We start from the raw sequence: 21,490 nt of genomic DNA on the forward strand, positions 1-21,490 counted from the left end.
AAGTGTTAAAAAAGGACGCACTTTGGCAATGTCTGTAACTTTGGTGGGGCTTGAAGCTTAACTGTATCTAACACTAGGCTTGTTACTTTCGCTTTGATTAGGGTCCAACCAAAAGTATCTCTGTTTCATAATTTAGCTATAAAGCATTGTTGCTCATCCACTGATTTAATGGAGGCTAAGCATGCAATAAGTGAACAAAGGCCATCTGGATGTATTTACTCCCAGAAGTAGCCTATATAATCAGGTATTGTCTGCATTGGAAGTTCACATTTTTCTGACTTGTGATGTTTCCTAGGGAGCATGTATAGGGAAAAAAGCCAAGTCTAGTCATTTGGGAATAAATGTCTTCTAACAAGCAGAAAGACCAGGTGTAAATGCCTCTTCTTGATGTCAGAAGCTGAGAATGAAAGTGCAGCTTATGTCTGCACAGACTGGGGATTGATTTGCTAGTCCCATTTGAGCACAGTGCCTTTAGAGTTGTTCTCTTATAGAGCATCTCAAACCTGTAATAAACACTAACATCATGGTAACTGGAACAGGTGGATTCGACTTGATGTAGCCGCCTGCAGCCTTCTTAATACGACTGTGGAACATGGTTATTCAGACATGTTTTCAACCATGGCGTACTCTAGGCTACTGTATGTCCCTGGCTGCAAGCCATTAGTGACGTCAAGTGCAAAGTGCATCCAGGGATAGGCTACGTCTCTTCCACTTTGTCTTTCTCGCCACTTCTGAGACTGCCAAGTATGATTTCCATAGAATCCAGTCAGTCCCGCAGCTGGCCATTTCGGTGCCCTTAGCTTTGTGGTGACCTTTTTAGGCAGTGTTAAAGACTAGTCTCCTACTTTCCTTGAGTGTAATCGGCCAATAGCCTAAGCTATTCACTAATTCGTTCTCCAAGCATAACATGATAGGCTATGTTGACTGATTTAAAATGTATGTTTAAAAACACATAGGCCAGCCTGTTATATGGATAACGTGGGTCAGTGCCGGGTCAAATACCCCCCCCCCCCCCAACATTCTAGCTCATTTTTATACATCAGATTGTTATGTAACATATTAATATTATCATTTGAAAGTTTGGACTCTTGGGAATCACTACATGACAATCTTTGTTGTGTAAAATATGTGTAGCGCTTTACATTGTAAGATTAATCATACTATGTCTTAATTAAATTTAATCAAAAAAGCCCTCCTCCCCCTCCTCAGGGTGGCTTTTGGTGCCACCCTGACATCTGGCTGCAGTGTAGTTGCATTACAACAAGTAGATGCAACATGAGTAGGCTACTGAAATATTCACAAGTATCCATTGAATCTTCATGTTCTATCCAATATTAGTTGTCCTGGTGTATAGCCTAGCTTATACCATTGATCCAACAAAATACATGCAAAAATAGAGACTTTTGTGTAAATTCCATTTTGTGTATACTCTGTGTCAGAACACCTGGCATACAATCCAAAAGGTCTACAAGAATCCTCAGATTTGTTCAGATAATTTTAAGATTATGCTTCTACACAAAGGGATTCATGTGACGTAAGCATTACGGTGGGATTGTCAGTGTGCATTTTGGATAGGCAAAAGTCCTATGGGGAATTTCCATAGGAAATTTTAAAAGCGCATGAGCATACCTTGGCAAAAAATAGTCTACAGCACTCATATTTCATCCTAAATTGATCTACTTTTGCACCCAGCTTCACAAGACCTGGTGCTAGGGCTCAGTTGTGTTTAGGTCAGAACATAGGACTTAGAGGGCTGATATATGGTCAGTTCAGTATACTTGCAATCCGCCTGGAAAAAAAAACCTATATTCTAGCCTCTGTGGCCCTGTGTCAGTACATCTCACAGTTATTCGGATGATGATGGATGATGAACCTGCTGTGTCTCAGCTTTCCAGAGACTTCAGGCATTTGATTATAGGCCAAAACATGTAGGAGCAATGCTCTCCTACTGCAAGTAGATGATGTGCAATGTCAGGCAAAAAGCTCAAACCTATTCCATCATCATCATCTCATAATTTAGGTCAATAATATATTAGCTTCAAGTCTAATTTTTAGCTCTTAAAAAGTGAGAGGTCAGGACTTCGGTGAACAGGTGGTTCCAGCAAATGTAAAGAGGAAGCAGGAGAGATAAATGTGCAGGTTTCCAGCAAGCTGCAGGGTAAATCGCCTGCCGATCGGAGTGGGTTTACCCAGTCTAGGCCTGACCTGATGATCCCACTAAACCTGGGAAGGCACCAGCCCGGCTATAAGACAACGACAGCTCCTTCCCGAGCCCACACTATCTCAACAGAAACAATGTGAATCACAATACACCACAGGAGACGTAAAAGACGTAACACAGATCATCTCAGCAAATCATCATCTCAGCTAGATCAGTGCATTTCCACTAATATCCCATACACAAACAAGACCATTTGTGCAGTCAAGACTGAAGGAGTCAATACTGAAGCAGTATAGGGAATATATAAACCGCACATGGTTCTGAACACACACACACACACACACACACCAAGGATAAAAATGAAACAAATGTAGTGTCTCGCCAGTAAATGGTTAAATATTTGTATATAATATTTGTAGTGTTTTTTATTGTTCCTTGTGTTAGCATAATTTAAGTAAAACCAGCCTACAGTAGACTGTAAATTTTCATAATTATAAAATGGAAAACATCAGTGGACATGTGAGGATTTATTGTTAATATCTGAGCTGCAATATGATTAAGGATATCTTTCAACTATTGGTCACTTACGGTAATCAATCTCAAATGTAATAATGTAAATCTGTTTCTAGAAATGGAGAATAATAAGCCAGATGAACCAGACACCTGCTTAATTCAATTAGGAAATGTCAATGACATGGTAAGGTAACTGATAACTTAATCTGTCATTTTCCATCATGTTAAACATGCAATAGATCTTTGATACTCCCATCAAATGAAAGTACCATGTTCTCTTCATGACCCCTTTTCTTAAGCGACTGCATAAATATTCACCCCCTTCAAATCAGTATTTTGCAGATGCACCTTTGGCTGGAATTAAAGCATGGGGTCTGCGTAGATAAGTGGGCTTGCACATCTGAATACTGCTTAAGTAACTGTTTATTTTCTTTGCTCAAGCTTTGTCAGGTTGGTGGAAGGGGATCGGGTGTGAACAGCCCTGCTAAATTTCTAATTCTAAATTTCTTTTCTAAATCTCTTTTATTGTATTGCTCTAAAGTAAATCGTCTTAAGTTTTATTTCTCTTACAGACTGAATCAGGTTGTCCTATTTCCATATATTTTGCTGAAGTCATTTTACCATAACAAGCCTTCCAGAGCCTACTGCCGAGAAGTGTCACCACAGCACCACAATGCTTCAAATTAGGGATGGTGCGTTTGTGGTGATGTGCAGTGTTTGGTGTACACCACACATAGCGTCTAGTCTGATGGCCAAAAGGCTAAATTGTGGTCTCATCAGACCAAAGAGATTTCTTCCATTTGACCTTGGAGTCTTCCTCATGTCTTTGGGTGAACTTTAATTGAGATTTTAGAAGAGCTTTGCCACTCATCCATAGAGCTTTGACTGGTGAAGAATTTCCTCCATCTCAGCTGCTGAAGCTTTTAACTCCTTTCTAAAACTGATCGTTCCGGTCCTTGATTATGATTGGCTGAAGCGCGTTCGATGCCTGTGTAAAACCCAACAGCAAAATACACGTTGACCGCATTTCGTTCTATAAAACAAAGTTAGAGTAGCTGTGTCTCGATGTTGCATGGCAACCATTCAGATAGAGGAAATATATTTCTTGGCGGAAGAATGATTATCTATAATACATAGTTTTTCGTTGCTGTGCCTTTGTTTCATGAAGTCTTGCCGAATAGACGTAGTAACAGTTTTAGAACAGCAATAAGCCACTCGATTCCCGTGCAAATGACGGCCTCTCTGGGCTTATTGCTTAATTACAATTGTCATAGGTACCTTGGTGGCCTCCCCCATCACTGTTCTTCAGTCACTCAGTTAGTGGTGACGGCCTGCTCTAGGCAGATTTGCCATATTCCTCACATTCCTTAATGGTGGATTTCACTGAACTACACGGGATGTTCAGTGAATTGAAAATGTTTATGTCCATCCCATCACTTATGCTTTTAAATAGCCATTTGTCTTTCCCTGAGTTGTTTGGAGTGTTCTTTTGTCTTCATGGTGGAATTATAGACAGGAATACTGATTGACCAGTGACTGGACCTTCCAGACGCAGGTGTCTTTATATTACTATACTATAAGCACATTTTCTGCACCCAGGCGATCTCCATTTCACTAATTGAGAGACTAGCACCAATTGGCTGGACCGCTGTTGATATAAGGCAGTCACTTTAAGGGTGGGGGGTATTTATGCAATCGCTTATTTTGCATTATATACTTTTGATTAAGTAATATTGCTTTGTAGAAATCTGCTTTCACTTTGACATTAAATAGGGGATTTTTGTCAATTACTGTAAAAAAGGTTTATGATTCAATCTATAAAAGCAGTGAAAGGGGAAATATCCAAGGGGGGATAAAGTATCCTTTTCTGCTTAATGGGAATTACAGGACTGTTCCGAAAGAAAGCACCAGTGTGTGTGTGTGTGTGTGTGTGTGTATGTATGTGTGTATGTGTGAGAGAGAGAGTGAGTGTCAGCTGAACTCAACAGAAGCCCCTGTGCTACCGTCTCCTCTATGTGACATCAATGATGCTGCAGCACTGCACAGCTGGCTGCCAGCATTGCCAAGACCCCCAAGTACCTGACCTTCTCCCTTTTCCTGCAGCGCAGCTCACTCAAATTCTGGATTAAGGAGAATATTAAGAAGAAAGAGTGCTGCTACTACGTGCAGAATGAGAGGTGGGTCCATCTGTCTGTCTGTCTGTTCGTCTGGACTGGTGTTGTCTGGTCTGCAGGCTTTGACCTTGTGTATGTTTGGTGGAACAGTGTCATGGTCTAATAAAGTTTTAAGTGTGTGTGTGTGTGTGTGTGTGTGTGTGTGTGTGTGTGTGTGTGTGTGTGTGTGCGTGCGTGCGTGCGTGCGTGCGTGCGTGCGTGCGTGCGTGCGTGCATGTGTGCATGCGTGTGCGTCTGTGTCTGTGTCTGTGTGAGCAAGAGTGTGGGATGTCTATTTGCATGTTTGAGTGAATCATGAGAGTGAGGAGAAGTCTCTTTTGTTGCTGTATTATGTAGTGGCTTGATGGGGCTAATTTGTGTAAGATCCCCAAAATAGACTTTGATGTCTACAGTTACTACAGTTTAGAGGATGTCCGCAGTGTTGCAGCCCTGCTAAGATGCAAAGACTGCCCTAGATAACTACGAACAGCAATTACTGTACGACATTGTCAGATTTACTCAAAAACCTTTTCAGAAATGTTACATTCTTCTCCTGAGGAGGCTTACAGAGTATCATTTTCTTCTCATAATATGTTACTGTGATCCTTGTAGTGAGGGCTTTTGTAAATGTGGCTACCCCAAAGAGGACCATGTGGTGGCGACCATCGAGCCAGAGAAGTTTCAGGGACAGTCATGGGAGGGACAGAGGCACATGCGCGAGGTTCCCACCGATGCCTTTGGAGAAATCAACTTTGGAGGCCACAACCAAAACATGGCACAGGTGAGCACATTTTTTTGTTTCAGATATTGTGTGTGTTCAATTGCACTTCCGACCTCAGTTTTTGCATACTTAGATACATGATTGCAATCTGTCATTTGCCTTACATTATACAAATACACTTCACATAATAGCTTGAATATGTGTGCTAGTTTGTTTGTGTTTGCAAATCTGTGGGCATAGTAGCACACACAAATCCATTTGTTGGTAGGTGCATGTATGAATGAACAGATGTGTCTGCATACATGTCCTCTGGTGCACTATTGGTGGTGTGCAGTTATTCATATTCATACTGTATGCATGTGTGTGTGCGTGTTTGTGTAGTATGTGCGTGTCTCCTCAGGCACCTCCCCCAATGTTTTGTATGACCTGATTACGAAATGCTGGAAGCTCCGCCCCCCAAACCTGCTCATCTCGGTCACAGGCGGGGCCAAGAACTTCAACATGAGGACACATCTGAACCAGAAATTCCGCAGAGGCCTCATCAAAGTGACCCAGAGCACAGGTCAGCACAGTCCATCATCAACAGGAGCTTAAATTAGGGTGACGTCCCCGGTTTCAGGGGACAGTCCCTGTTTTTGGTTGCTTGTCCCCAGGAAAATACAGAAAAGCTATATGTCCCCGTTTTTGAAGATATTGAACTTGTATGTATTTCAATCAGATTGATAGTCAAACTGAAAATGTCCCTTTTTTTCCATATTTTTGGGATTATGTCCCCGGTTTTGGTCTCGGACATCTGGTCACCATAGCTTAAATACAGCTTTTAAATATAGTTGTAGGCAACAATGAATGGGGTCCAAGCCCTTTTTGAGCATAGGGACACTGTGTTTGGGTTTTGAGATTGTTGAGATTGGTTTTGAGGCGGGAATCAAGCCTGGGTCTTTTGAGATGTGGACCAGCTCCCACAACAGAGCCAGCTTTCCTTACCAGCCTGTCTAGTCGCCCAGCATCCCCCTTCTTAGTGCTTCCTCCCCAGCATGCCACAGCGTTGAAGAGGATGCTGGAAACAACAGACTGCTAAAATATCCAGAGGAGCTTGCTGCAGACATTAAAGGACCGCAGCCTCCTCAGGAAGTACAGCCTGCTCTGCCCTTTCTTTTAGAGTGCTTCAGTGTTGACTGACCAGTCCAGTTTATTGCCCAGATGTATCCCCAGGTACTTGTACTGTATGTGTTCACCACCTCCACATTAACCCCCTCGATGGTGACTGGTAGCAGAGCAGGATTAGACCTCCTGAAATCCACCACCATCTCCTTGGTCTTGGCAGTGTTGAGTTGTTGGTGGTTGAGTTTGCACCATTGCACAAAGTCCTCCACCAGGCTCCTGTAGTCCTCCTCCTGCACATCCCAGACACACCCCACAATTGCAGTATCGTCCAAAAATGTCTGCATGTGGCATGACTCTGTGTTGTAGAAGAATTCAGAAGTGTACAGGGTGAACAGGACTGGAGAGAGCACTGTACCATTTGGAGCTCCTGTGCTGATGACAGTGTCAGAGAGGCAGTCCTTCAGTCTGACAAACTGTGGCCACTGTCAGTTAGTCTGCAATCCAGGACACTGAAGGTGCTTTCACACTGCACAGCAAGCCATCTGTGAGATGGGCGGAGCTGTCAATGATGCAAGTTGTGCGACCCACAGCCGGGAGCAAACAGCTGAGCACAGCTGTCAGATCACTGAACATCGGATATCCCGTGCAGCAAAACCGTCAACTGTTTCCTGAAGAAGAATCCCACTCGACATATAAACAAAGCGACAAAGAGGCGTCTTCATCACGTTTCAGATGTCAATGGCAATTGATCGCCAAACATCGCCAAACATCTCCATCTCAGCTGTCGTCGTAGCTTCAATAGCCATTTAACCTCCGAATCATACTTGTCAACATTCAGCTTTCAAAAAACGGGAGACTTTTTCACTGCGTTTCGGTTGGTGCTTTTAGCCTACCTTACCGAAAGCCTACGCAGACTATGCCATTTATGTATCCAACTGCTGCCTTCTGCAGCCCACTTCCTAAACTCCAAAGCTGCTGTCCGATTTTGTTGTTGTTTCGAAAGTGTCACGAGACTAAATATTCTCCCAACGCCAACGTCACTGTTCAACTTCATACCCAGTGCTTACATGTTTACACCTACACCGTGCCGTTTAAAAAAGAAAAAAAAAATGTAAAGAAGGAATATTGCGCCTCCGTTCCACACAGACAAGTTACCGGCTCCACCTTACCGCCAATGTGCCATCTTTCAGTGTGAAAAGGGCAGCGTGTTTCAGTGTGAGCATCCACACCTATCTGCAGGAGCTTGTCACCCAGTCTGGGTGGTTGGATGGTGTTAAAAGATTCAAGTGTCTGTGAGGGATTACCATTGGCCCTGTTGGGGAGGGGTGCATCTGCTTTTGACGGTGGGGGTACTCACTGTGTTGCACTTAGAGTGAGGGAGGAGGTGTGAATTGGGCAGTCGACCAAGACAGACCATGTCCACTGGAACTGGAGCAGGGCAGTCAAACCTGTTGTAGAAGTGGTTAAACTGGTTAGCCCCGTCCAGATCTCCCTCCACAAAGCTGCTTCTCTTCCCCAGGCCAGTGATGGTCTTCATTCCATCCCAGACCTCCTTCACATTGCTCTCCTGCAGCTTCTGTTCCACCTTCTTTCTGTATTCCTCCTTGGCCTCTCTCAGCCTTGCTGGTTATCCAAGGCTTGTTGTTTGGAAAGCAGCGTAGAGTTCTTTTAGGAACACCAATGTCCATACAGAAGTTCAGGTAGTCAGTCATGCAGTATATGACCTCTTCATTCTGTAGTACACTCCAGTCTGTGGACTCAAAACAGTCTCTCAAAGCCTCATCCGCTTCTGGAGTCCACTTCCTGAAAGTGTGTGTGGCAAACGGTGGCCTCTGTATAAAATAAGACCCATACTGATGATCTGAGCAAAAACAAAAGGGTTCCTGCAGCTAACACCCTCCCCTCGACAACATGCTATATTCCCTGTGCCAGTATACTCACACACGAGTCTGAGTCTCTCAACTTGTGTTTAGCACTCGATTTAAAGGGAATCACTACATTGTAAGACACTTTGACAGCATCCCTGAAGGCTGTAGTTATACAGTACCTACAGTACTTGCACATGAAACCACGGCGGTCATAATAACAAAGAAAGGTATCACTGAAAATGACAACTGTCACTTCAACATCATTGGAATTACTCATAATTTACACTTTTTAAATTGCATTTTTGTACTTGCACTTGCAGAGACAATTTGTAATCCAAGTAATGAAATTGTTTTTTCTACCTTAAAATAATGTTTCCAAAATCATGTCAGTGGTTCATCAACTGGTAACAAGGTGAACAGTGCTTCTGCATTCGCTTCTCGGCCCTGTATCGTCCACACTATACAAGTTTACCGGATCTGGTAGCGGATCTTTAGTTCGAAGGAATGATACATCAGAAACTACAGATTTGACTTACTTCAATGTCACAATACATCATACTTTCATATAATCTTGCAACATACTCTACCTGGTCTTTGGACATCGTCATTTGCAAAGTGTTGCTTTAAGAAGTACTTATGATTTCCATCCCAACTGCCATCCGAAGCACATGCCCATGTGTTCCCACTCTATCCTCTTAGACTGTGAAGATATACGTATATATTTATACCTGGTATGGTTGTAATAACTATCAGTTGTACTGGTGGCAGGTGCTTGGATCATCACCGGGGGCACCCATGCTGGGGTGATGAAGCACGTGGGGATGGCCGTGCGTGACAACACCCTCAGTACTTCCCGAGAGGAGATAGTGGCCATCGGGGTGGCCCCCTGGGGCACTATACACAACAACAAGGACCTCATACACCCTGAGGTACATATGCAACTAAGTGCTAATAAGTAAGAAGAGTAAGAAACTATCTGACCATTTCTGACCATTTTGCTGCAGCACCAGTATGTAGTATAATTGGTGTGTTCTGTAGATGCACTGTATACATGCTGTACATAGGCTTAATGAACATATTTGTACATACATTAAACGCAAAATGTAAAGATCATGATACATCACATTCAGACCCGGCTCCAGGGGGGGGCAAAAGGGGGCGGTGCACCCTCAAACAAAAAAGGTGCCCCCTCAGTTTTACTTGGCCTAATCCTAACTGTAACCTTTTACGATTGAGAGTGCCCCCCTGAAAATCTCAAATGCCCCCTTTATCACTGCTCTCTGCAGCCGGGTCTGATCACATTTGAACTATGCTGTTCCACTTCATGCCACATTCCTTATCCATTTCTGTCTTTGTCTGTTTATTTGTATTTGTTTATTTGTTTTTTGCCTCTCTCTCTCTAGGGCCGTTTCCCTGCCCACTACACACTGGACGAGCAGGGCCAGGGTCGGCTCTCCTGCCTGGACAGCAATCACTCGCACTTCCTGCTGGTGGACGACGGTACGCACGGCCACTACGGCGTGGAGATCGACCTGCGCAGCCGCCTGGAGGAGCACATCGCAAAGCAGCCCCTGGGAAACCAAGGTCAGCTGCCTGACACACACTCACTGTATGGGTTTACAGGTTAATACACTGTAGTTCAGTGGTTCCCCACCTGGAGTGCGGTGACCCCACTAGGGGTCGCCAGAGATTGCAGGGGGTGTGCATAATGTTGCTTGGGTTGAGGTTGTGAGGTTACCAAAATTATATTTGTGCACATTAAATGTATAAAATCCCAATAACACACCCAATTGGACAATCAAAACTATGTATCATCCAAATTCAAACATATTTTTGTTCCACATTGAAATTCATGTAGCTATTTATTACCTCTGACCTCTGAAGTTGAGTAAGCAACCCTCAGGTCGGGCTAGGTATTGGTAATTCATCCCCGGACCCCAGTTGTTGCGGGTAGGGGGCCCTGTTGTGTCCAAGACACTGGCAAGGGGGCCTACAAGGAAAAAAGTTGGGAAACACTGTAGTTCAATGCGTTAACTGATTTACTACAATGCTAAAGTACATTTTGAAGTTATCAAATGCAATGCATTTGGTGAACACTATTCTACTATCCTTACTCTATGGGGGGAGAGGGGATTCTCAGTCTCCTCTCCCCAACATGCTAAGTGTGTGTGTGTGTGTGTGTGTGTGTGTGTGTGTGTGTGTGTGTGTGCCTCTTTCAGGAAGTCATTTGAAGATCCCTGTTGTGTGCGTGTTATTGAATGGCGGACAGGGCACTCTGGATGTAAGAGCCTCTGTTTGCATATCTATATTGTTGAGTCCACTGTGCATCCTAACAGACCATCTACAATACCATGAGTTACTGTTTAAGTTATTATTTTTTAATTAAATTAACACTAATGTGTAATTTAAGTATTTGAACACTTTATTTGAAGTAATTAAGGTATGTTAATATTCACTATGACCACTTCTTTTTTCCGTTATTTTGCGCACACATACACACACACACACATGCTACACACAGACACAGACACACACGCACACACACACACACACACACACACACACACACACAATCCGACATGCACACGCACACACACACACACACACATACATACACTTGCCACACACAGACACAGGCACACACCTCCATACAGACACAGACACACACACACACACACACACACACAACACAAGCGCGCGCACACACACAGGCACATAAACATGCACACACACACACACACACAAACACCATTACACCCCCCCCCCCGACACACACACACACACACACACACACACACACACACTCCCAAGCGAACACACACACAGGAAAGCACACATATAGTATACACAGTTACCCTAGTAATCCAGAGTTCTCATAAGAGCACAATTTGAATTTGCTCAGCGGGTCACTCACATCTGAGCTAAACAGATGAAGACAGTGCTGCAACGTTGAAGTCCGGAATCAGTCAGTTTATAAACATTGGTCGTAGTGTTATCAAGTGTAGTGTTATACAACCTGCAGTGATATATTTTCAAATCCATGCTTGGTGCTGCCCCTCAAGTTCTGCCATTTTCATTATTCATAGCCAGACCTAGCCTGATGTTGTCATACTCAAAATTCAAGTCAGTCTGATTGCTTCATTGGGATGTGTTACTGATACAGGGTGGGGCTTGCCTCTGCACTCATTGGATAGACGTAACCAAACAGAGCAACAAAATAGCTTATATCCTCTGGTCTTTTTTGAAAGTTTAATGCTGTTTTACCTTGATGAAAGTGAAACCGGAGTTCCACTCTGTATCCTCTTTGGCCTACATTTTCAGAAATAATCGTGTGATAATCAGTGATAAAACCTCCGTTTTCATGTGTAAATGAAAGACCAGACAGCAAGGAAATAGTATTTGTTGCCTCAGCGTTTCTGTTGCAAACAAGACTTAAGCGTGCTCAGATGACAAGATAGACGAGGCACTGTTGCTCATCTGTCAATCAGCTTATAAAGCCCGCCCTGACAATTTGATTGGTACGAACAGCTCTGGTTTGAACATACTGTAGTTCCGAGCAATGCCAGACCGAACTTCCTGACTTCAAATGTTGTGTGCGGGGCTAAGTTCGGCAGGCACCCAGGCTAAGCCAAACCTGAAATCTTTCTAGATTTGGGTCTGGATTTCCAGGCTAGGATGGAGTAGGAGATGGAGACAAATTGAAAAGTGTGATTTATCTTTGGGGAGTGCAGGACTATTTTCATTGACTGTCAGCGTTTAGAGTGTGTTCATCTCTGTATCCCAACAGACTATCTACAGTGCCATGCTGAACGGCACCCCGTGTGTGGTTCTGGAGGGATCGGGCCGGATGGCAGACGTGATCGCTAATGTGGCAGGGAAGCCCGTATTGCAGGTCACCCCGGCTCTGATCCAGAAGCAGATGAAGCGGTTCTTTGGACAGGAGTGCGGTGACTTCTCTGAGATCAAAGTCAACGAGTGGGCCAAAAAGGTAGAGCAGAGGAGTCTAGAGTCATAGGGGTGGTCATCTCTGTGTTATTATTGGTGGTCATCTAGTTATTGCTCCATGATGCAGGTTCTTGTACGTTTGTTATTGATGGATATTCAGTTGCTGAATTATGATGCAGCATAACATTCTAGCATGTACATCTCCCTCTGAAAAAGATCTCAAAGAATCTCAAAACAAAAACAAATCAATAATTTTAAAGACACAAACACCTTTATCCCTGGTCACAGCAGTGGTTAAATATATTCAGTATTTTTACAGCATGTCATTGGCAGAGCCGGGAAACACTTACACTCATGCATATGTAAGTACACACACCTAACTCTGAAAGTGTCTCACAGATCCAGGACATTATCAGGATGCCACATCTCCTGACCGTGTTCAGCATGGACGAGTACAAGAACAGCGATGTGGATGTGGCCATCCTCAAGGCCTTCCTGAAAGGTGCCCATCCCCATCTCACCCTGTGCAGGCCTAAGAATTTACACAATTACAAAAATTGATGTCCTTAAAGGTTGAATATTTCCTCTTTTTTTTCATTTAAAGCATTAAGATCAATTTCCAAAAGATTATTTTATATTGTCAACTTTAGCCTGTGTTCCAATACTTATGAAGGGGACTGTGTAGATTAAATATAAATATGTGTATAATGTTTGTGTCCCTTTAGCGTCTAGGAGTGAGGAGAATGCGGGGCAGAGGGGATGGGAGAGGCAGCTGGAGCTGGCCGTGGCCTGGAATCGTGTGGACGTTGCCAAGAGCGAGATCTTCACGGAGGAGAAGCACTGGCAGGTTGGCACGTTAATAAGGCCTTTTCTCAGTACCTGAAGCAGGAATGGAGGAGTGCTAAACACTATTTATTTACATTTCAGCTTTGCTACTTTAAAGTGTAACTCTGGCGAAAATTGTCCTAAAGGTGTTGGTGTTGTTCACACATTACTGTAATCAATAGCCCAGTCAAGTGATGATAGCACATCACACATGTAATATGCTTCAACATAATGAAACAACATTTTTTAATCAGAATACAGTTTTTGAAAGAGTCCAGGTGTCCAAGTCCATGCACCTTTATCTTACTATGAAAGAGGAATCGTACCCCAAATACTTCAGTGATCTCATCCCATGGAATTATTTGTCCTTCTCTTCTCTTTGCAGTCCAGCGACCTGCACAAGGCCATGTTCTTGGCCCTGGTGGGCCACAAGTCGGAGTTTGTGCAGCTGCTACTGGAGAACGGTGTGAGCATCCCGCAGTTCCTGGCCGAAGAGAAAACGCTGTGCGAGCTCTACAAGAACATGCCCAGCTGCCTCTTCCTGCGCAAGCTGGTCAAGCGCTTGCAGAGCGACAAGGGCCGGCGCTCGCTGGCCAGCCCGTGCCCACGGAGACAGGTGTCGCTAGAGGCTGTGGCCGAGGTGGTGCGCCAGCTACTGGGCAGCTTCACCCAGCTCATTTACTCGCAGGAGCTCAACAACACTATGATTGTAAGTCTGAAGTGTCGAAGAGATGAATGAAAATGTGATTGATCTAGATTAGAAGTTACCAAACTTAACCCTTCCGACGCCCCAATTTCAATTCTGAAAATCTTCTACGGCCCACCTAAAATATATTCACAACTCAAGATGAGACTTAGATAAAGTATTTTCTTATTATTTATTTAACATAATTTGAAAAATCACACATACATTGCGATGAAGACTGCTTACTTAACTGCATAAAAAACTAAGTTAACATAACACAAAGACAGGCAGAGAATCATGTTCAGTAGCCTATACTCTCATACATTCATAATGAACAGAGAGTCTGTCCACTTTCCTTTGCCAAGCGTGAACTTCCTTGAATGTGGATACTCTGTTGATGTTTAACCCTTATAAGCTCTTCGGGTCTGTGGGACCCGTTTTCAGTTTTCATCTTAAGAAAAGTGATACAAATAATTATTTTTTCAAACTGAGATTCATTGGCCTTGGCTCATTTTGTGTGAGGAACATAATTCAGAAAAAAAAAAAATTGAACCCCCCCTGCATATTTCTATTACATACAGTACAGGGTCTTCGCGGGTCTACTGGACCCGGGGCTATAATGTGTGGAAATCATAGGTCCTGTGTTATCTCATTTCCCCTTTTAGGTTTCTGGGCCTGTGTACAGTATGTGTGTGTGTGTGTGTGTGTGTGTGTGTGAGAGAGAGAGAGAGTGAGTGAGTGAGGGAGAGAGAGAAAGAAAGAGAGAGGGAGAGAGAGAGTAAAACAGGTAAATGGGCCCTTAGTGTGAGCCACCAGTGCAGTTCCCGCACAAGGTTGCAACATTGTTACAAAATTGGAGCACCCAACCCTAACCCGACCCCTAACCCAACAATATCTGCACCCATATTCCCACACATTTTACCATCTGTCCTGCGGGAATGAATACCACACAAGATGGCAAAGCGATTCTCAGTTCAGACTGCCTTAGAATTGATACTGGAAGAGACAGGGGGACTTGAAGATGATGCAGAGGAAGAGGTTTCAGAATCTGAGGATCATGGCAGATGTAGTGAGAAAGTTCAATTTCTAATAAATAATTCACTATAGTTCTGGAAAAACATCCTTCATTTGTACATTAGTTGATCATTGTCCAGTTATGGCTGTTTTAGGATGCATTTCCTAAGTTTGTTGCATTTGTGCAACAAAAACGAGTAGCACTTCTGTGCATAACCATGTGATTTAACAAAGGTAAAGGCAAGAAATGTAACAAATGTTGTTTATATGACTTGCAAATAGGTTGAAGTAAACATCTGCTGAGAATTTTAACAAAAAAAGGTTTCAATATGTTGGATGAAAGACCCCAAAATGACATGGGTCTACCAGACCCGGCAGGACCCCCTGTGTAACCAAAAAACGAAGATCCTATAAGGGTTAAAACTATACCTTTATTGGTAATACCATAAGCAATGTTTTCATAGTTTTTTTTCATTCTGAGTGTAAAAAACTGTTAACTGTCTTGTCCCTCAGAGAGACCCTGGGAGAGACCTCTTCCTGTGGGCCGTTGTGCAGAATAACAGAGAGCTGGCTCAGATTGCCTGGGAACAGGTACAGGACAACATAAAACACCACTGTGGCCTATAAAGGAATGGGCTGAATGCAACACCTACTGTACATTATACTGTAACTGTCGAATCAGAGTCTTCCTCTACCATAACAATTATGTTTGGTGGACTGAAATGGACATGTTGAAGTGGAATTTGTTTCAGATTCATCTGGCATAGATATCAGCATTTGTTTTAATTTTGCTTATATATTCCATAACCCTCATAGGCAAGTATGTTAATAATTGAACTGAAAGTGCACATTGCAACACAGGGATTACATTTGATGAGATTTTATGAATTTAACATACCGACTAAACTATCCCTGCTATCTTTGTTTTCAATTAACCTCTTGAGCATGTGTTTCAATAACTGAAACTATTATTCATGTTTGTCACATTATTAACGTTTTTGCTGTTTTACAGTGTAAAGACAGCACAGCAGCTGCTTTGGCAGCAAGCAAAATCCTGAAAAAGCTGGCACGAGAGTCTGAGAATGATGACGAAGATGATGCCAAGAAAATGACAGAACTTGCCGACCACTATGAGGAACAGGCCATTGGTAATGCCATAAGCAATGTTTTCAGTATTTTGCTTTTAATGCTAGTAAACTCATGTTTCATGCCCAATTTAGCATTGTGCTAGTCCTACAAGAACTAGTCCCCTCTTTGGGGAGCTCTTAATGCAGAAGTCACTTTGAGCTGCATGTTTCTTATTAAGTTTGAAATCTATGACTTATGTAAACAATATAGTTCAATATGGTTCATGGACCTCTTTAATGCAGTTCACTGATAGCAGAAAGGTCATGCTAAATTTGAGTTGGCAGCCTGAGAGGGAGTCTTCAGTGAATACTACTAATACTGTAATAGAACAGCAATACTTTTCCTATTTCTATTAAAGATGGTTACTCCATTCTATTCTCTCATTCCTATTCTCTCATTCTCTCTCTTTCTTGTCCTCCTGTCTCTTGTCTCTCTCTCACACACAAACACACACACACTGGTATCCTAGGTGTGTTCAGTGAGTGCCATAGCTCTGATAACCAGCGAGCCCAGAGACTTCTGATCCGTATCTCTCCATCTTGGGGCAAAACCACATGTCTACGCTTGGCACTGGGTGCGGACAACAAGAACTTTGTGGCACACTCAGGAGTTCAGGTCTCTCTCTCTCTCTCTCTCTCTCTCTCTCTGTGTGTTTTAGGGATGAATGCAATAATTAAACCATTGTTTTTTAACAAAGATTTACTGTATGTTTCCATTGAAGGATATCATGTGACCTTTACTTTAAGAAAGTAGGGCTTGTGATTCCTGGGTTCTCTGTGGCCTGCTGGTCTGACATAAGGTTGTGTTTCTACCTCAGGCTTATCTCACCCAGATCTGGTGTGGAGAGCTGGCTGTGGACACCCCTCAGTGGAGGATACTCCTCTGTATGCTGTTCTTCCCACTCATCTACACAGGCTTCATAACCTTTAGGTACACTCCAAGGGACACTGTTTTATACATCTGGACAACAGTATCGCACATCTTCCCAACCTTATAATTTGTGTAGTTATCACCTAACTGTAATCAACTTTTTCATATTACAACCCCAGCAACTGCTTTACTTGTGACTCAATGAATGAGGGCTATACTAAAAATACAACCCGAAACCCATATACATATACTATATAAATATGTGAGTCAAGGCAGGTGAACATATAGTGTATGTTTTTGAACCCATGCAAAAGTTGACTAAAAAGAGGAATATAAAATCATATTTTGTAATTTGATCTTAATGCATTAAGTAAAAAAATGTGGAAATATCCAGCCTTTAAAGGGAGACTATGCAGGATTGGCGATTTCATCGGCAGTTTCGATTTCGCTTTTCGTTTTCGCTCGTTTAATGCTTGCAGATTTCTCTGCAGAGCTTCCCTACAGCTTTAGCGTGTATATTTTACAAAACTCCTCAATTGGTCAGTCTGCCTTTTCATGATCGCGAGGCTGGAGATTTTCTGTTAGGAAGGGCCGGTGGCACAAAACTTGCTTGCACGTTTTTTCCGCTTAGAGGCACTAGGGGGAAGCGAGGCAGCCGTCGTTCAACCTGGAATAAGTCAATAACCATTCCAATGACTCCGAAGCTGATTAGTTAAGGCAAATTAAGCTAAACAATCTTGCATAGTTTCCCTTTAAGGATACCAATTTTCTTTGTGAATGAATAACACATTGTGAATAAATAAAAGCTAGCCATTTCATGCATATCATTGAGCTCAGTGCATATCATAACTGTATATCTTTGAAAAGCAGTTGTGAGTTAAATATTGACATCTTCTCGTGACATTTTATGTATATTGAGCCATCTTGTGAAATGTTATGTATTTTTAAAAATATGTAATTAATTCTAACTGGCCCGCCCGCAAAACGCTCCAATATCATTCAATTATTTTTTTTATGACTCGTAACCGTGGGTGACCACGGAACACTGCTGTATATGAACTGATCTTTGTTTCCAGATGTGACGAGGACGTACGTAAGAGCGAGAGGAAGTCTAAGACAGGAGGCTTGAACGATACCAGGTAAGACTCTATTCCAGTGATGAGCCACAGAGCTCAGAGTTAAATCAAATGTGCTGACATGGGAACTCATCCACGTTAACATCTGCTGGGACTGATAAGCTATTTGCTTTGTGCTGTTTGCTACTGGAGGCCAATTGTTTGTAACAACTTTACTGAAAGACCTCTGCTCTTCCAGCAGTCCTCAGGACAGTCACCAGCTGAAGCAGCTGAGCTGCCTAGACAAGCTGAAGAAATTTTACGCAGCCCCACAGGTGAAGTTCTTCTGGAACATCGCCTCCTACTTTGGGTTCCTGGTGGTCTTTGCCTATGTACTGATGATCGACTTCCAGCCCATGCCGTCAATGGGGGAGTGGCTGCTCTACGTTTGGGTGACCTCTTTAGTGTTTGAGGAGGTCAGACAGGTAAAATGTAACCAGGTTGTTTCTTTTTCTCGTGTTGTTTCTTGCTCCTCTTTATGAGTAAATACAATTCCAGCATGCACTCAAACACATAAACAGCCAATATTATGAATTATTACGTTTCTTGTGTATAAAGTACTGCTATGATTACTTGCAATTTTCCTATGTGCGCTTAAGCTTTTTGATGATCCGGATGGATTTGGGTTCCGAAGGAAAGCCAGGATGTATATCAATGACTTGTGGAACATTCTAGACCTGTCTTCCATCCTGCTCTTCATCGCTGGTCTTGCCTGCAGGTTGGATTTGAGTGTCAGACGGTTGATTATTCGGTAATATTAAGTCACTAGGTATCATCTCTGTCACTACCCAGAATCCCTTGCTCTCCCCTACAGGTGGAACAGCAGTGCATTTTACACAGGAAAGGTCATCCTCTGCATCGACTTCATCGTCTTCTGTCTGCGACTCATGGCCATCTTCACCATCAGCAGAACCCTGGGCCCAAAAATCATCATTGTCAAAAGGATGGTGGGTTCCATACCTGGCTTAAAATATACAATAGACAAGACATCTCACCTTACTTTCTTTTGTCTCCATGAGCAACAGCAGATGGTTCATGTGCGCGGGTGATTCCCTCTCTCCAGATGATGGACCTATTCCTCTTCATGTTCCTGCTCAGTATCTGGGTGGTGGCATACGGGGTGGCTAAACAGGGCATTCTGATCCACAATGAGAGCAGACTGGACTGGATCATGAGAGGAGCTGTGTATGAGCCCTACCTCATCATATTCGGCGATCTCCCCAGCAACATCGACAGTGAGTCATATTCAGATCTTAATTAAACACAGAGTTAATGAGAGGGTTGCAAATAGGGTATAAAGGAATGGATAAAGCATATAAATAGTGAAGCTGTGCATAACAACTGTTCATCCAGTGAAATTACTACAGTACACATGTACATTCATTTTTTTTTACAAATGTACATATGCTACACATGTTCAAATGATACATGTACAAAATGTACCCTAACCATAGATACTGCATTTGACATCTCCACCTGCACCGTGGAGGGCACTGACCCTATGCGACCAAAATGCCCTGTGCTCAATGCCAACCAAATGCCAGCCTTCCCTGGGTGGCTAACCATAATCATGCTGTGTGTTTACCTTCTCTTTGCCAACATCCTGCTCCTCAACCTCCTCATTGCCATCTTCAAGTGAGTTCACTCTTCTCATTACAAACATCTGCTCCCCAGTTCTTGATCTGAACCACACTGCACACACTACACATTCTCTGTTGGTAGGCTCTGCACAGCCTGAAATATTATCTCCTTGGGAGGTTTAATGAAAACATTGTATTGATAGTATTGATGTAATGATTTGTGATTGATCGAATGATTGATGTGATGATTTTGCACATCGCTGCCTGTCTCACGCAGAATCATGGGACTTTGACTGTTTCTGTTTCAACAGCTACACATTTCAGGAGGTGCAAGACAACACCGATAAAATCTGGAAGTTCCAGAGGTACGACCTGATTAAGGAGTACCGCCGTCGCCCGGCTGCACCCCCTCCCTTCATCCTCCTCAGCCACCTGTTCCTGCTGTTCAGGCGCTGCAAAACCACCCACAAGCAGCAGTTGAGTGAGTGCAACGCTCATCTGATAACTTTATAAACCAATCAGATGCTTTTATACACAGTATAGTATAGTACAGTATAGTACACAGCACAGTATATGTATAGTAGAGTGATGTACTTCAGTTAAAACAAAAAACAAACAGGCAACAACATATTCTTAATGGAGAAAGGCTGACTTGTTTCTGCATCTATGTATATGAGTAGACTTGTCTAAAACTGAAGAGGAGGACTTGATGACATGGGAGGCTTTCATGAAGGATAATTACATGGCCACCCAATGCCAAGAGAGGAGTGAGAGCATGGAGCATCGCATCCTGGACCGGTAAGGCTCCCAGAGAGAAAGAGGAGAAATGCTCTCAGGACACTGTTTATCCACATGTTGACAACAGAGGGATACTACTGTAACTCTATATCCTTATTAGTCATGTCTAAAAAATGATTCATGCCACCTAGTCAAAATATGTATGTATGTAATGTATGTCTGTCTACCAACATATGACAAATCTGACTGACATTACAGAAGGACCTACTTTGACGATAGCAATGTTTTTTTTAAATGTGTACTCACTTTGTACAAGGGCACCAGGATAAATGACTCAGTCTTTTAGTGAATGCCCAGCAGTCCTCAGATGAATTGTTGTGGCTTGCTCCACAGGGTTGACTCCATGTCAGAGCTGCTGGAGAGAGAACACGACCGGAGTACCATGGCAAAGCGGCTGGCTCAGCTGGAGGAACAGGTTCAGAGCAGTTCAATCTGTTTCCTTTTCCTCCGAATAGATAAATAACCAAACAAAAGGGTGAATAATATGTGTTGCCACAGTAATTAATTGTGAATTTTATTTTTTCCCCCTCAACTTTGCAGGGAAAAGAACTTGTATTGCAGGTCTCCCAGTCTGCTGAAGCACTGCAATGGATCATGGAGACCCTAAAAGCCCGAGGTTTTCAATCTAAAGAGGAGCCGCCTTCCATGTGTGAGTGAAGTGGCTTTAGTCTGCCTCCCTCCCAAATGAAATACATGATTAACTGGAGTCATCAGCATCCTCTGTTACCTCTACAGCCAGGAGCACAGAGAGTGAAAGAGATGAGCATGAGATTGATGGCGATCCAGAGAGGAGACAGCACCTACTCCACGCTCAGAGATCCCTGAAGAGGACCAAATTCTGAGCAAAAACGCAGATGGTGAAATATGGCTTCCAGATATCTAGGGGTGTCGAAACCGGTTTTGTGATCATTGTGATGATTAAAACATGATAATCATGGAACTAATGCACCCACCCACGGTATTACCGTGCCATTTTTGAATGAGCGGGTGAGAGAGAAATCATGAGAGAG

The 21,490-nt window shown here is 43.1% G+C and overlaps 1 protein-coding gene across 1 annotated transcript; it reads left to right on the forward strand.

Moving 5' to 3' along the window:
• Window positions 1-5,524: 5,524 nt before the first annotated feature.
• On the forward strand, window positions 5,525-21,322 carry LOC134077999 (transient receptor potential cation channel subfamily M member 2-like). The gene is made up of 24 exons (XM_062533630.1): window positions 5,525-5,608; window positions 5,930-6,110; window positions 9,289-9,449; window positions 9,924-10,104; window positions 10,740-10,801; window positions 12,308-12,508; window positions 12,865-12,967; window positions 13,191-13,312; window positions 13,676-13,999; window positions 15,503-15,580; window positions 16,002-16,137; window positions 16,587-16,732; window positions 16,935-17,047; window positions 18,064-18,126; window positions 18,302-18,527; window positions 18,702-18,841; window positions 18,926-19,049; window positions 19,166-19,337; window positions 19,557-19,737; window positions 19,994-20,163; window positions 20,360-20,480; window positions 20,814-20,895; window positions 21,042-21,129; window positions 21,216-21,322. Exons 1-24 carry the CDS (start codon window positions 5,540-5,542, stop codon window positions 21,320-21,322), a joined length of 3,351 nt encoding a protein of 1,116 aa, XP_062389614.1. The 5' UTR covers window positions 5,525-5,539.
• The last annotated feature ends 168 nt before the right edge of the window (window positions 21,323-21,490 follow it).

The sequence above is a fragment of the Sardina pilchardus genome, chromosome 4, assembly GCF_963854185.1.
Source record: "Sardina pilchardus chromosome 4, fSarPil1.1, whole genome shotgun sequence".
In the NCBI taxonomy this organism is placed as follows: Eukaryota; Metazoa; Chordata; class Actinopteri; order Clupeiformes; family Clupeidae; genus Sardina; species Sardina pilchardus.

Excerpts from the sequence above, each read along its gene's own strand:
- LOC134077999 (XM_062533630.1), top strand. The coding sequence starts at position 5,540 with ATGCGCGAGGTTCCCACCGATGCCTTTGGAGAAATCAACTTTGGAGGC. Across the intron at positions 6,111-9,288 it reads CAAAGTGACCCAGAGCACAG|GTGCTTGGATCATCACCGGG; the intron begins GTCAGCACAGTC and ends TACTGGTGGCAG. Across the intron at positions 17,048-18,063 it reads ACAGGCTTCATAACCTTTAG|ATGTGACGAGGACGTACGTA; the intron begins GTACACTCCAAG and ends CTTTGTTTCCAG.